At 39.1% G+C, this 12498-nt stretch overlaps 1 protein-coding gene across 1 annotated transcript in view; it reads left to right on the forward strand.

Moving 5' to 3' along the window:
- PIAS1 (protein inhibitor of activated STAT 1) overlaps positions 1 to 12498 on the forward strand; it is a 30133-nt gene that overhangs the window by 1355 nt on the left and 16280 nt on the right. The window contains exons 2-5 of the mRNA XM_010167572.1: positions 9238 to 9322; positions 10004 to 10051; positions 11516 to 11606; positions 12369 to 12498. The exon at positions 12369 to 12498 is cut by the window's right edge and continues 21 nt beyond it. Coding sequence (XP_010165874.1) covers positions 9238 to 9322; positions 10004 to 10051; positions 11516 to 11606; positions 12369 to 12498 — 354 coding nt within the window. The remainder of the gene's footprint in view (positions 1 to 9237; positions 9323 to 10003; positions 10052 to 11515; positions 11607 to 12368) is intronic.

A 12498-nucleotide genomic window follows, 5' to 3' on the forward strand; every position in this document is an offset into this window, starting at 1 on the left:
TTTGAAGTGCTAAACTGCTGTCAGTGCTCTTAGGGATACAATACAAAATTTTCAAGCCTGACTATGTCCCAGTTGAGCTTTGGGACATGTGTTTAGGTGTCTAAAGAAATCAAATGACTTAACTTGAGTGTTGGAGGATCTAGTGATGTTCATTCCCTCTAGCAAAACAATGGAACAGATGGGTAGTGGAGAACCCATGGGCCCAGGAAGGGCTGGAGGTAGGTGGGTATTTACTCCACAGAGGTAGATTGGGAGGGCAGAGTGTTCTGGCACTGAAGGTTGGCATGAAATTGTCCCTTAATACGTACTGCAGGTCTTCAGAAATGCTCTAATACGTGTCTGATGAAAAAAAAAAATCAAACATAAATATCTGTCCAATTGCACAGAGTTTCCATCTGATCTATTTATACAACGTATCACAGAGAGTTATAAAATATGTAATATTTATGAATTAATTGTAGCCCTTGGAGTATTTCCAGGCCATTTTCATATATATATTTAGGCACTATTTCAAATAAGCTCCTTTGCTTCTCTTTACTCCCTGCCTTTCCCACCCCCAGTGTAGCTCTGCTTATTCCTTCTGGGTATTAACTGTTAAAAGCTTAAAGTCGAACAGCATCTAAAAATGATCTTAAATGATAAATGCATCGAATGACCAGAACCTGAGCTCAGTTTTTAATCTGTTCTAAGCTGAAGAACATGGCATTGTCACTTCACAGTACCACAGTGTATTTGTGAGCGTAGTGCAGTTGTAACCTGCACTGGAAGTGGGTTAAGAGCTGGAAAGAATGATTTGTATGTTTACTAAAATGCTTCCCTTCAAGTAGTGTTGAAGTGTTTTGAAATGTTAAGGTTACTCAACATCTATTGTGATAAGTGATTGAAGTGAAATGGCCAAGGTGTCCCAGCAAGCAAGTGACAAAACAGCAATGGGAATCTGGGGTTTCTCTTGGTGCTGGACGTGAGCTTGGTGCAGCCGAGCTCCTCATGCCCACTCCTGCTCTTGGATGTCAGGGTCTTGAGCCCAGTTTTGCCTTGGTCTGACCTGGCTTTAGGATTTAGCAAGTGGCTTTTCCTGCCTTCCAGGGAACAGGGTGGCTCTCCGAGGTGGGATCTAGCTGGGACCGACCTGATGCTGCACCCTGTGAGTGCACTTGATGGGTAGCAGGAAAATAAGGGTATGGCTGGTAGTCGTTTAAAAAGTACTGCTGCCTGGATCCAGGGGATGACAGGAGCTCGGTGCGAAGGGGTTGTGGTCAATGGAGAGGAAGTGTTTATGTATAAACACTTGGTTACCCAGGAACTTCATAAATTGTGATGGTTTTAAAAGGGCTAATGACACATCCTGAGATGTTGTAGATCCCCCATTAAGGTGTATCCTCTCATCGTTTCTCTCCCATGTAACAGCTGGGTTTCTGCTTATACACAGATACTGCAGTGTTCTGTGCACAAGCATTTGATCTCATCTCCTAAACCAGCTCTATAAATGAGCCCTGGTCAGGATTGATACAAGAGGTTTTGGACAAACTACATTGCAGTTAGAACAAGTCCAGAGGAGGCCACCAGGATGATGCGAGGGCTGGAGCCGCTCTGCTGTGAGGACAGGCTGAGAGAGTTGGGGCTGTTCAGCCTGGAGAAGAGAAGGCTCCGGGGAGATCTTACAGCGGCCTCCCAGTACCTGAAGACGCTCCAGGAAGGCTGGGGAAGGAATTTTCATTAATGACAAAACAAGGGGAAATGGGTTTAAACTGAAAGAGGGGAGGTTTAGATTAGATATTAGGAAGAAGTTCTTCACTGTGAGGGTGGTCAGACACTGGAACAGGATGCCCAAGGAAGTTGTAGATGCCCCCTCCCTGGAAGTGTTATCGACCAGGGTGGATGAGGCTTTGAGCAACCTGATCTAGTGGAAGGTGTCCCTGCTGATGGCAGGGGGGTTGGAACCTTAAAGATGATCTTTAAGGTCCCTTCCAGCCCTAACCATTCTATGATTCTGTGTGTGTGTAGTACCATGTTATGGATTTCCTGGCTTCTGCTACAGTTGAACATAATTCAAAGCCTGTCTGAATTTTGCCTGTTTTAAAAGGTAAACGTTTTCTGTGCCTTAATCTGAATGCAGTGATTTTTGTCTGGCTCGGAGGCAGTGTATTAAATTTTCAGCTCTGATATTTGAAAGAGGATTGAACATAAATTGATAACAATGCCTTCTGTTGTTTAAAAGAAAAAGCAAAATGCCTGTGCTGCAACAAAACGAGGTATCTCACCTATCAGGGGAAGATAAGCAAGAATTATTTCTGTACTGGGTTGACAACTTGTACAATGATTAGGTTTTTCTGGCTACTATTTTGACAAATTTAACTGATCAAAATGATATACTGTATTAGGTTAGTGAATAACCAGTTAGACATCTCTTGTTTATCTTACAGCATTTAGCAAAAATTTGCTGTAGTCCTGATACTCTTACTTGATGGAACTATTTTTGCCTTCGGAAATAAACATGCTATTATTGGAAATCATTGGTAATAGGCCAATTCAACGATAGCTTTTCTCATGGCCTGAACTTATGTAATTACTGCAGTAGAAAGTGCAAGTTTAATTTGAGTCCGAGTCTCTTTCTTTATTAGAAGGTAATATATTCCCTTCGCTATTTAATAAGCTGCACTTGGTGATGATAGATGGAAAAGATTAACCTGAGTATATCAACGGTATGATGTCAGCTGCCAGTTGCATTAGGAGGCATCACCACCTCAGTGATGTGATAACAGAAGATTCATTAAAGATTGGAAGGTATCTGTTCTTGAATGGAAATTTAGAGACTGGCTTTTTCTCAAGACAGCGAGAGGTATTTTACTGCAGAAAGATTGTGTGGCTATTTTTAGCCGTGGGTACTGGTGAGGTGGAACAGAATATTTTTAGAGCTGTAGAAAATGCAGCCACTCAAGCTGGGTTCTTTTTTTTTTTCACTCTAGCTCTGTAGGGTTTTTCCAAAATAAAGAATAAAATTGGTTGGGAATGTTTTTTTTATGTATTGTTATATACTTACATAAGTAATATATTCATTGTCTGTATATATTCACACATGTATATATACATTCTAGAGAATTTTAAGTGTTTTGGTTCTGTGAATGATACTGTCATGTATTGAAACATTTTTTTTGTTTGCTCAAATTTTGAAAACTCATTACTCATGTGAAATGTTGAACAAAATATCCAACCAGCAAGGCATAATTGGGTCACTCTCACTTAGTACATACCGATCCTATATGCTGTTTGGATCTTTACTTGAATGAGGTAAGCATGAAATAGTTCAGGAAACTGTGGGGATAGTGGATTGGTAAAATTAACAGCTTTGAAGAACCACCTCTGCTCTGTAATATATTTGCAATGTTTTAGGTATTTTAGAGTGTGTTGTACTAATGTGGGGGACTTCAGAGGCAACAGACCTGAGCTTGTGCTGGTTCTTCATAAGTGTATGTTTGTGTTTACAAGAAAACGTGGATTTTTTTGGTTGCCTTTCCTGGATTTAAGGTGGGTGAATGAAGTAGTGAATTCTCCGCCCACCCCCCTTCAGCACCCCCTCAAAAATGGTGAGATTCCGGTAAGATGAGAAGTGGATTTTATACAGCTTGGCTGAAACTGGTCTTGTTGACACCCATTTAATTATATAAGTCTACTTGAAAAGCTTTTCATTATACTTTCAAATTTCTGATTTCAGATTTCTGAATTATTCGGCAAATTTTTTAGCAGCAAGGTAAAGCAATGCTTGTGATTCGTGACATTTATTTATAATTATGATGCCTTTGTTCTTTATATATATGAATTTTTAAAATACAGAAGTCCATTAGACATTTGTGCATTGTACCTCCTTCCTGAGATTCCAAAGGAGATACAGCCTATAAACCACTCTTGACTTAACCTCCAAGCTCTGCACCATTCAGAGAATGCTAAAGAAAAGGTTATAAAATTTGGTAATTTGTACAACCAAACCCAAAAAACCTGTTCCTGGAAACTTTCTCAAGAATGTTCATATTAATTCTGTTGTCTTGGCTAAATTCCAGCTTTATTAGATTATAAAATCTATTTTAATCCACTCAGTTTTCAATTGGAGATCTATTTTTGCCTTTCTTTTGTTAAATAATAATAGCTGTTTGCGGAGCATGGTTGTGTGTTTCTAGCCATCAAAATGATTTTCTTGTATAAAACTCTCTATTTGCATATTTCTGGTTTTAATCATACTCCAGAACTTTAAAAGTAAATGATGTGCTTGACTTGCCAGGATCTGTTTGGTGTTCCTAAACACAGCAGACACACCAGATGAATTAATAGAAATGTGTTAGCTTTTCTACACTCTTAAATTCCAGATTTCCAATGTCTCTTCCTTGAGGAATCTGTAGTCCTTAGGAATAGGGGAGTTTATATAGTCACAGATGAGCTTGGAAGCCTAGTATTTAATAGTAAAGCTGCAAAATTAGCTTTATTTAATGTGTTTTGTTGAAAATTTTCATGCATCGTTTGTAGGATAAGTGGATCTAGAAAGAATAAATACAGATAGAAAAAGATTGTGCGAAGACATACGAGATACTAGAGAAAACCACAAAGAGAAAATGCATTTAATTTCCCTTCTAGAGGATGCTTTTGGTTTTATTGCTGCATTGTGGGCCCCTGACTCCAAGAAGGACATGGAGGTGCTGGAGCGTGTCCAGAGAAGGGCAACGGAGCTGGGGAAGGGTCTGGAGCACAAGTGTGCTGAGTTCCCTTGTGGCTGAGGGAACTGGGGGTGTTGAGCCTGGAGAAAAGGAGGCTGAGGGGAGACCTTGTGGCTCTGTCCAAGTCCCTTGGAGGAGGGTGGAGAGAGGTGGGGGTGGGTCTGTTCAACCAAGGCCCAAGGGACAGGACAAGAGGAAATGGGCTCCAGTTGTGGCCAGGGCAGTTGAGATGGGATGTGAGGAAGAATTTCTTTGCTGCAAGGGTTCTGAGGCATTGGAAGGGGTTGCCCAGGGCAGTGGTGGAGTCCCCATCCCTGGAGGGATTGAAGAGTCGTGTAGACACAGTGCTGAGGGACATGGGTTAGTCGGGGACTGGTCAGTGTTGGGTTCATGGTTGGACTCGATGATCTTAAAGGGCTTTTCCAGTCCAAGCCATGCTGGGATGCTGTGATTTCCCCTTCCTCCTAGGCAAACCCCTGACCCGCAGCCAAGTTCCTCTTCCCTAACCTGCCCTTTCCCTGTCCGCCATCCCCCAAGGACAAACCTCCTCACAGCTTTGGTTTGCATTAGCACATCAGGCAGCAAAATAAAGGAGCAGTTGGTTTTAAGGTGTGATAAACAAAGTCTTTATGAAGCTGTTGACTTTTCTTTAACCATCTTTAACTGCCGTCTGCTTGAATTAACTGGCCGTGGTTTTGCAGGTGGGCCGTTAGGGTGCTGGTGGGTGGGAGGTTGTCCTGGTGTGTTGGTGTTGGGTACCAATTGCAGGACCTTAACTGAGAGCTAGAAAATGGAAATAATGCTTGTAACAGCCACAGCCCTTGTAAAACTGAGCTGTGCTTTCCAGTGTGACAGCCTCGTGTTTTCACTGTTGTTCCTGGTCTCTTTCACAAGTGCTTTTGTGCCTGTTTTAAACTGATTTTGTTTGTTCTTTGCATAGTTTGTTCTTGAAATTTCTTAATATCGCACTGAATGTAAAGATGAAAATTCTGTCTTTTATAATTTGCTGAAATGTACCTTTTCTTGAAGCTTAGACTTGCTTATGTTAGCACGCACTGAATTGGGCAATTTTAAATGTCAGTGTTTAAATTTAAGGGTGTGAGGGTGGTGAGACACTGGCCCAGGTTGCCCGGAGAAGCTGTGGCTGCTCCTGCCTGGAAGTGTTGAAGGCCAGGTTGGATGAGGCTTTGAGCAACCTGGTCTAGTGGAAGGTGTCCCTGCTGCTGGCAGGGGGGTTGGGACTGGATGAGCTTTAAGGTCTTTTCCAACCCAAACCAGTCTGGGATTCTATGAAATTTGCTCTTTCTTCCATTTGGTAGTTCCACGTCCAAGGGGCAGAGCTGGATCCTGGCACCAGTTCAAGAGCCTGTCCGTAGCGCTCTCTTAGTTTAGAGCAGTGTAGCTTCTTGTCTGTCTGTCTCTGTCTGTGCTGCTCAATCTGTCACGAGTTTTGAAATCTTTTGCTTGACTTTTGGATCATCTTTGCCTAATTAACAAAGTTGTTTTCTTCCTTCTTTGCAATTTGGCTGTGCTCCCACGGCAATCACAATGATTTGCTTGTACACAAAAGCAATGTATTGAAAACACCACGTGTGTATATTAACGTTGTACAGCTCAGAAAAGATCAAGCAGCGTGTGATGATGTACATCTCCCATCACTGGGGACCCTTCAGCTATCAGCTCATAGACTTTGGCTTACAGTTATTAAGACAAGTGAGTATGGAGTTAATAACCAGCAGAAGAGGAAATGCTGGAGGCTTTTTTTTTTTTGTTCTTAGCCTAAACTGACAGTGTTAAAACCAAACATCCTTCCCTTAACCCCAAACCTTCCTTCTTCTCTTTGTCATTATAGGAGGATTCTCGTTAAGAGTAAATTCATTAACTGCAATGTGCACAGCGCAGTTCTTTGTAATACTCAGATTTCTGTGGTATTTCAACAGTGACGAGTTTGAAGTGGCTATTTCTATTGCAAATATTTTTGATTCAAGTATTTTGGATTTGATTTGAGGCTGTTTATTGTCTTGTAAATGTGCTAGAACTAGAGCTCGTGGAAAAAAACTGGAATTATGAAAGGTCCCAGGCCAGCACTGAAGAATGTGCTTTTTCATTTTCTGCCATTTTAATGTATGACGATTTAATTTGGCCAATGAGCACGATGAAACTAAATATATAAGTTAGAAACCCACTTTTCAAGATCACATCTCAGTGTTTAGCAAAAATAAGTCTTGCATTAATACCAGCCACTAACAAACAGAGGAAAAACATTTAATTTGGGGACCTTTGTTTTGCTAACAATTATTTTGCTCCTTCTTTTTTTCTAATGCTTGCAAAAATCCATATTACCTGCTTGACTCTTGTCTTTGCATTGAGGATCCTGCAAAAGCAAACCAAGTGAGAAGATGAGCAGCTGAAAGGGGAAAAAGGCTGCTTGGGAAATTTAGGTTTAGCCTTTTCTTTTTATAATTACTGTAGAACTTCTTTGGATAATTAAATTTTAAATGAAAGTAGCTTTAGTTAAATTTTCAGCAGCCTCGTTCTTCAATTAAAGACATTGAAATTGACAACAAATGTTCTCAAAGACCTTCCAGAACTTCTCTGATAAAGCCAGAACTGACAATTTCTTGGGTAAGGCAAATAATAGATGGGAGGAAAATTAAACCAGCAGATGAAGAACACCTTTAACCATGTAAAACAGGAAATAAGGACTTGAATTCAATCAGTTGTCTGGTCTGCAGTGCATTATTTAACTTTGCTGATTCATCTTATGTTGATTACAGTATATAATTCTGATCTTTCCATTTATGACCAAAAATAGGTATAACATTATATTGAAGACCAATTATTATAACAGATTTTCATTGTTAATTGTATACATTGTGTTTGCATTTCCTGCAAATCCTTACATTGTTATACCATGAGTGGCTGTCATCTTGAGCCCTGCGTGTTTCTCCTGTGAAGTAATGTAATTGAAAAGGTATAAAATAGAAATCTAAATAAAAAGAGATGTTGGATACTGTAGGCATGAGTGTCTGACTAAACTGCATGCTGCACCCTAGCTCAGATGGTGCTTTTGGACATTGGAGTAGAACAAATTATTGGAAAAAAAAGAAAAAAGGAAGTTCTTTATGCAACTTAATGCTTTTAAAAAGATTTCCTGTTGCTAGTATTTTCACAGAAGCTGCTGTTTGGTATGTATTACCTGTTCTTGCCCATCTACCTTTAGAGCAACTGATAATGAACTGCGTGTGGTTGTTGCATATAATGTAATAAAACTTACAAGTCTTGCAGCATTGTCATACAAGAAAGATATCAATGTAATTTAGTGAGATTGCCGCTGTTAATATTTATACTAAGTCAATGTCTATTCTATTGTTGCTTCCAACCTACCACATGCTGTTTTTCACAAAGTATCTGAAGTATCACCCTGAAGGATTCACTCATCTGTCACTCAAGGCTGAGTCAGGAAGTGTATTATAATAAACCAAAAAATTATAAATTTATCGAGTGTTTAATACACAATATAGTTATTCAGAACCTTATAAAATTATTAAGAATAATGAAATTGAATGGCAGGCTTCTTACAGCTCTCACTTCAATGCGTGTGTTGATGAGGATGTTGAATGATTTCCCCATTTCTCTGGGGAAATGCTTCTCTCTTTTATTTATTTATTTTTTTATTTTAATTTATTTTATTTTATTTTATTACATGTGTTGATGAGGATGTTGAATGATTTCCCCTTTTCTCTGGGGAAATGCTTCTCTTTTATTTATTTATTTATTTTTTTAAATTTAATTTAATTTTTTAAAAAAGCCATTTTAATTGCCACTGTGTATGGTTCTGTATTGCAGTGGTACCTGTAGCCCTGGTGAAGGGATGTGTTTTAGACATAAGCACTGTTTTTGGAGGTGTTTAACCCTTTGATTTTTCAGCAGATGCATTAATTTTGAAGTACTGTTTGTTTTGTTATGGAGCTCTATGGCACAGAATGGAAGGGCTTTACAATCACATTTCATGCTTGCATATCTCATGGGTTGTTTGCATATTATATATTTGGTGCATTTAACTCCATAAAAATATCTTACAGAAACATGAGAAGTTGCATGTGTTGTACTTTTCAGTCACTCTTTATACTTTTACAGGCTAATCCATGATTTTGTGCATTAAAGGAAATTTAAAAAGTGATTAATGAGAATTCCTAAGAATTTTTAAAATTTAATATCAAAGAACATTTAGTGTTAAGTTACCATGGCTGATAGAAACTTGTAAGCTGATTTGTCTCAGCTTTGCTATTATCTATATCACTTTTTTAATATATACTTTATATGCATATAAAGTTTTTTTATTGTATTTTTATTTTTGGGAGGGTTTAAATGGCAACTTTCTTATTGGCTCTGAAATTGTTTACAGAAGCAGATGCGTGTCATACTATTGGGCTTGCTCTAAAAATGTGTGTGGACATATATGTAGACACTTTAATGAAAGGAGATGGTTCTGTTAATGTTTTTAAAGTGATGATCTCTTGTTTTCTTCCAGCATCAGATAATAGCCAGCGATTTCGAGAAACCTGCTTTGCGTTTGCACTGACGCCACAGCAAGTGCAGCAAATCAGCAGCTCAATGTGAGTCAGTTTGATCAGTAACACAGTATTTACATAAAAATAAACAAAAAGAGGAACTAACTTACCATATCTTTCATTTTGAACTGTGATCTTAAAGAACACAGAAGTCTGCGTAGTTCCTCAGAGGATACTCTTCTGGGGAATTATTTTTGTTGTGTGTGTGTGTAAACTGATGGAGAGGAAAAGGATGAGGAAGAGAGAATTAAATACCACCAGTATTGGGCAAGTCCAGCAAGTATTGGGCAAGTTTCTTTTGTACAAAGCACTTTACAAATACATAATTCTCCTTCATGCAGTCCTCTCTCAGTCAGATCCTTTATGGAGTTCTATGTTTATTCACTATAAAGATGGTACCTCCTAGTGACCCATCAGAATTTTCTTTATAGTATGCAAAAAAAAAAAAAAAAAAAAAAGTAGAGGTCAGATGAGAATGTAATTGATTTATTTTGATTTACGTTGAAATTTACCTTGATTTATTTTAATTTACCTTGAAAAATAGAAAGTGTACCTTTTAGTGTGTCTTGAGAGTGGTAGTTTGACCAGAAGAAGGAAAGTCTGGTATACACTATATATACCAGAAAATATGGTTCATATATATTGAACTTACAGCAAACTCTGAGAAAATATTGATTAACCTCTTGTGTAAACAATATGTTTTAACTTGTGTTCTGTTGTTTCTAGGGATATTTCTGGGACCAAATGTGACTTCACAGTACAGGTCCAGCTAAGGTATGTATTTATATTGCCTGTTCTTGATGATGTTGTTTTTTAAATATATCAGGTATATGCTCCCCAGCAGGTCAGGATTTCCTTTATGGAGAAGAGTTTCATCCTGTTGTTTTCTTGAGAAAAGCTTGCTGTTGGCTGCTTTGAAAAGGGCAGACTTAACTACTGGTCCTTGCTGTATGCTGCTCTCCTGAAGTTGCTGGTGACCTGATACCTGGTGTGTCACAATACTGCATGTACTTAGCTATAGCCAGCTGATTTTCTTCAGTTCATTATTTTAGATTTTACATATGCTCCTTTTTTTAACTCCACACCTGTCAGATTCCAGGTGCCTGGGCCTGGAAAATCTACATGCAGGGAGGGTTATTTTTTCCTGGCAGAGATGTCAAACACAGCATCTGCTTTTCTTTAGGCAATGGGAGTCAAGACTCTGGGAATCACCAGATTGGGTCTTAACCTTTTGGTTATTTTAAAGGTTTTGACCAATGTATTTTTAAGTTGATGAAATCCTACGTATCCCTGTAATTCTGTGGAGGGCTGTGAGCAGAGCTGACTTCAGAGCCTGCTCCTGTCAAAGATGGCTATCTTGCCTTTCATCCCCCTGGTCACATCTGCATGCTTAACTCACCAGACAGAAAGTGATTGCTTTTGGGTCTTGCTTGCTAGGATACTTTCTGTTGACGAGCAAGTTGGGTTGGCTTGGTGTTGGGTCAAATGGACAAAGGGACAATGAGGGCATGATGGAAAATGGGGACAGAAGGTAGCTGCTGCTTTTTGAGAGCAGCAGCTTGTTAGGCTCACCTGCATTGAATAGCTATACCCTGATGGGATGGTACATTTGGGTGGATGGAGCAGATCCCCTGGAAGAAAACCAGTGGAGTTGAGAGGCTCTTTTTGGTCCTTTGAATGCCTGTTGTCCATGATCTTGGCCTACACACATTTTGTAGGACAAGGAAGGGTGTGTCTTATTTTGGTTCCAGCAGCATATAAGTCAATCTGAACTTAAGTAAATAAATAAAACTGAACATAAGAGGTTTGACACAGGCATGAGGATAACGTTTGAAGCTGGGGCTGAACAGCTGGGTGGTTTGTTGAAGTTGGAGGAGGGACAGTGGAAGAATCTGTATATTTTTTCCTTTGTGAAATCCTTGTCTTTTATCAAGAGTTCAGGCTGGAGAACTGTTAGGCAAGAAATTGGGATCATCTGTTTTTTCTAATAGAAACTTGCATATCTAAATGAGTCAGTCTGAGAAATTCAAGAAATCTGAGAAGGAACCTACAACCATCATGATCCAAACTTGTAATTTTGGGGGGCTTTCCTACTTATGATGTACAGCTAATTCGAGGACTGTGTTTAGGAAGATTTGTCATGCTTTCAAAACTCAGTGGAAAAAAAATTCCTTCTGGGAAGAGGTGATCCTTAAATCACTTTAGAAGTGAAAGATGATGGAAGCTCTTTGCTTTTAGGTTTTGTTTATCAGAAACCAGTTGTCCACAAGAAGATCACTTCCCACCCAATCTGTGTGTGAAAGTAAATGGGAAACCATGCAGCCTTCCAGTAAGTAAGATGTTATTTTGATTTACATAATAGGATAGCATTATCAAACTGTCTATCAGAAAGTAGCCTGAGATTTTATCCTAATCTTTTTGTTTTCACATTTTGGAGCATTTGAATGAAGATGGATAGATGAATGGAAAGATAGTTAAGTAAATTGTTTCTCAGGAGACCAACCAGTAGATCCAGAAGATTAATTTAAAAAACAAACAAACAAAACCCCACCAAACAAACCATGACAGTAAATTTTTATGTTTAACAAACACCCAGTGAGTCTGGCTGAAATCGGACTCTGTTTTGGAGGTCATCTGCACAGGGAGTAGACCATCATTGACCAACAGGACTAAAGAGAAAAATGCCAGTTTACAGTACTGGGGGTTAAACTGGGATTAAATTGGGTGGTGTTTGACTGAGAAAGGAGAGATGGCAAAGGTGCCTTTTAACATTCCGTGGGCAGGGTTAGGATTTGGAAAGCCTGAAGTTCTGTGTGAAGAAAAAGGGTTTACAGTACTGGGGTTTAAACTGGGATTAAATTGGGTGGTGGAAAGCCTGAAGTTCTGTGTGAAGAAAAAGGGCTTGTAAAACACCTGATACTTTATTGTCTGAGATTATCTATCTGTCTTTGAATTGAAGAGGGAGCCTGGTTCAGGTAAGACACAGCTTTTATTGGGGTGGGGTTGTGGTGAGAGGGGAAGAAGGCAAAAAAAGCAGTATTTTTATTTTTCTTTTTTTGCTGAGGGGAAAAAAAAATACTTTGATTTCTAGGGCTATCTTCCACCAACCAAAAATGGTGTTGAACCAAAGCGACCTAGCCGACCAATCAACATTACCTCACTCGTCAGATTATCGACGACGGTACCAAACACAATCGTTGTTTCATGGACTGCAGAAATCG

Source organism: Antrostomus carolinensis, unplaced genomic scaffold, assembly GCF_000700745.2.
Source record: "Antrostomus carolinensis isolate BGI_N321 unplaced genomic scaffold, ASM70074v2 scaffold9965, whole genome shotgun sequence".
Classification (NCBI taxonomy): Eukaryota; Metazoa; Chordata; class Aves; order Caprimulgiformes; family Caprimulgidae; genus Antrostomus; species Antrostomus carolinensis.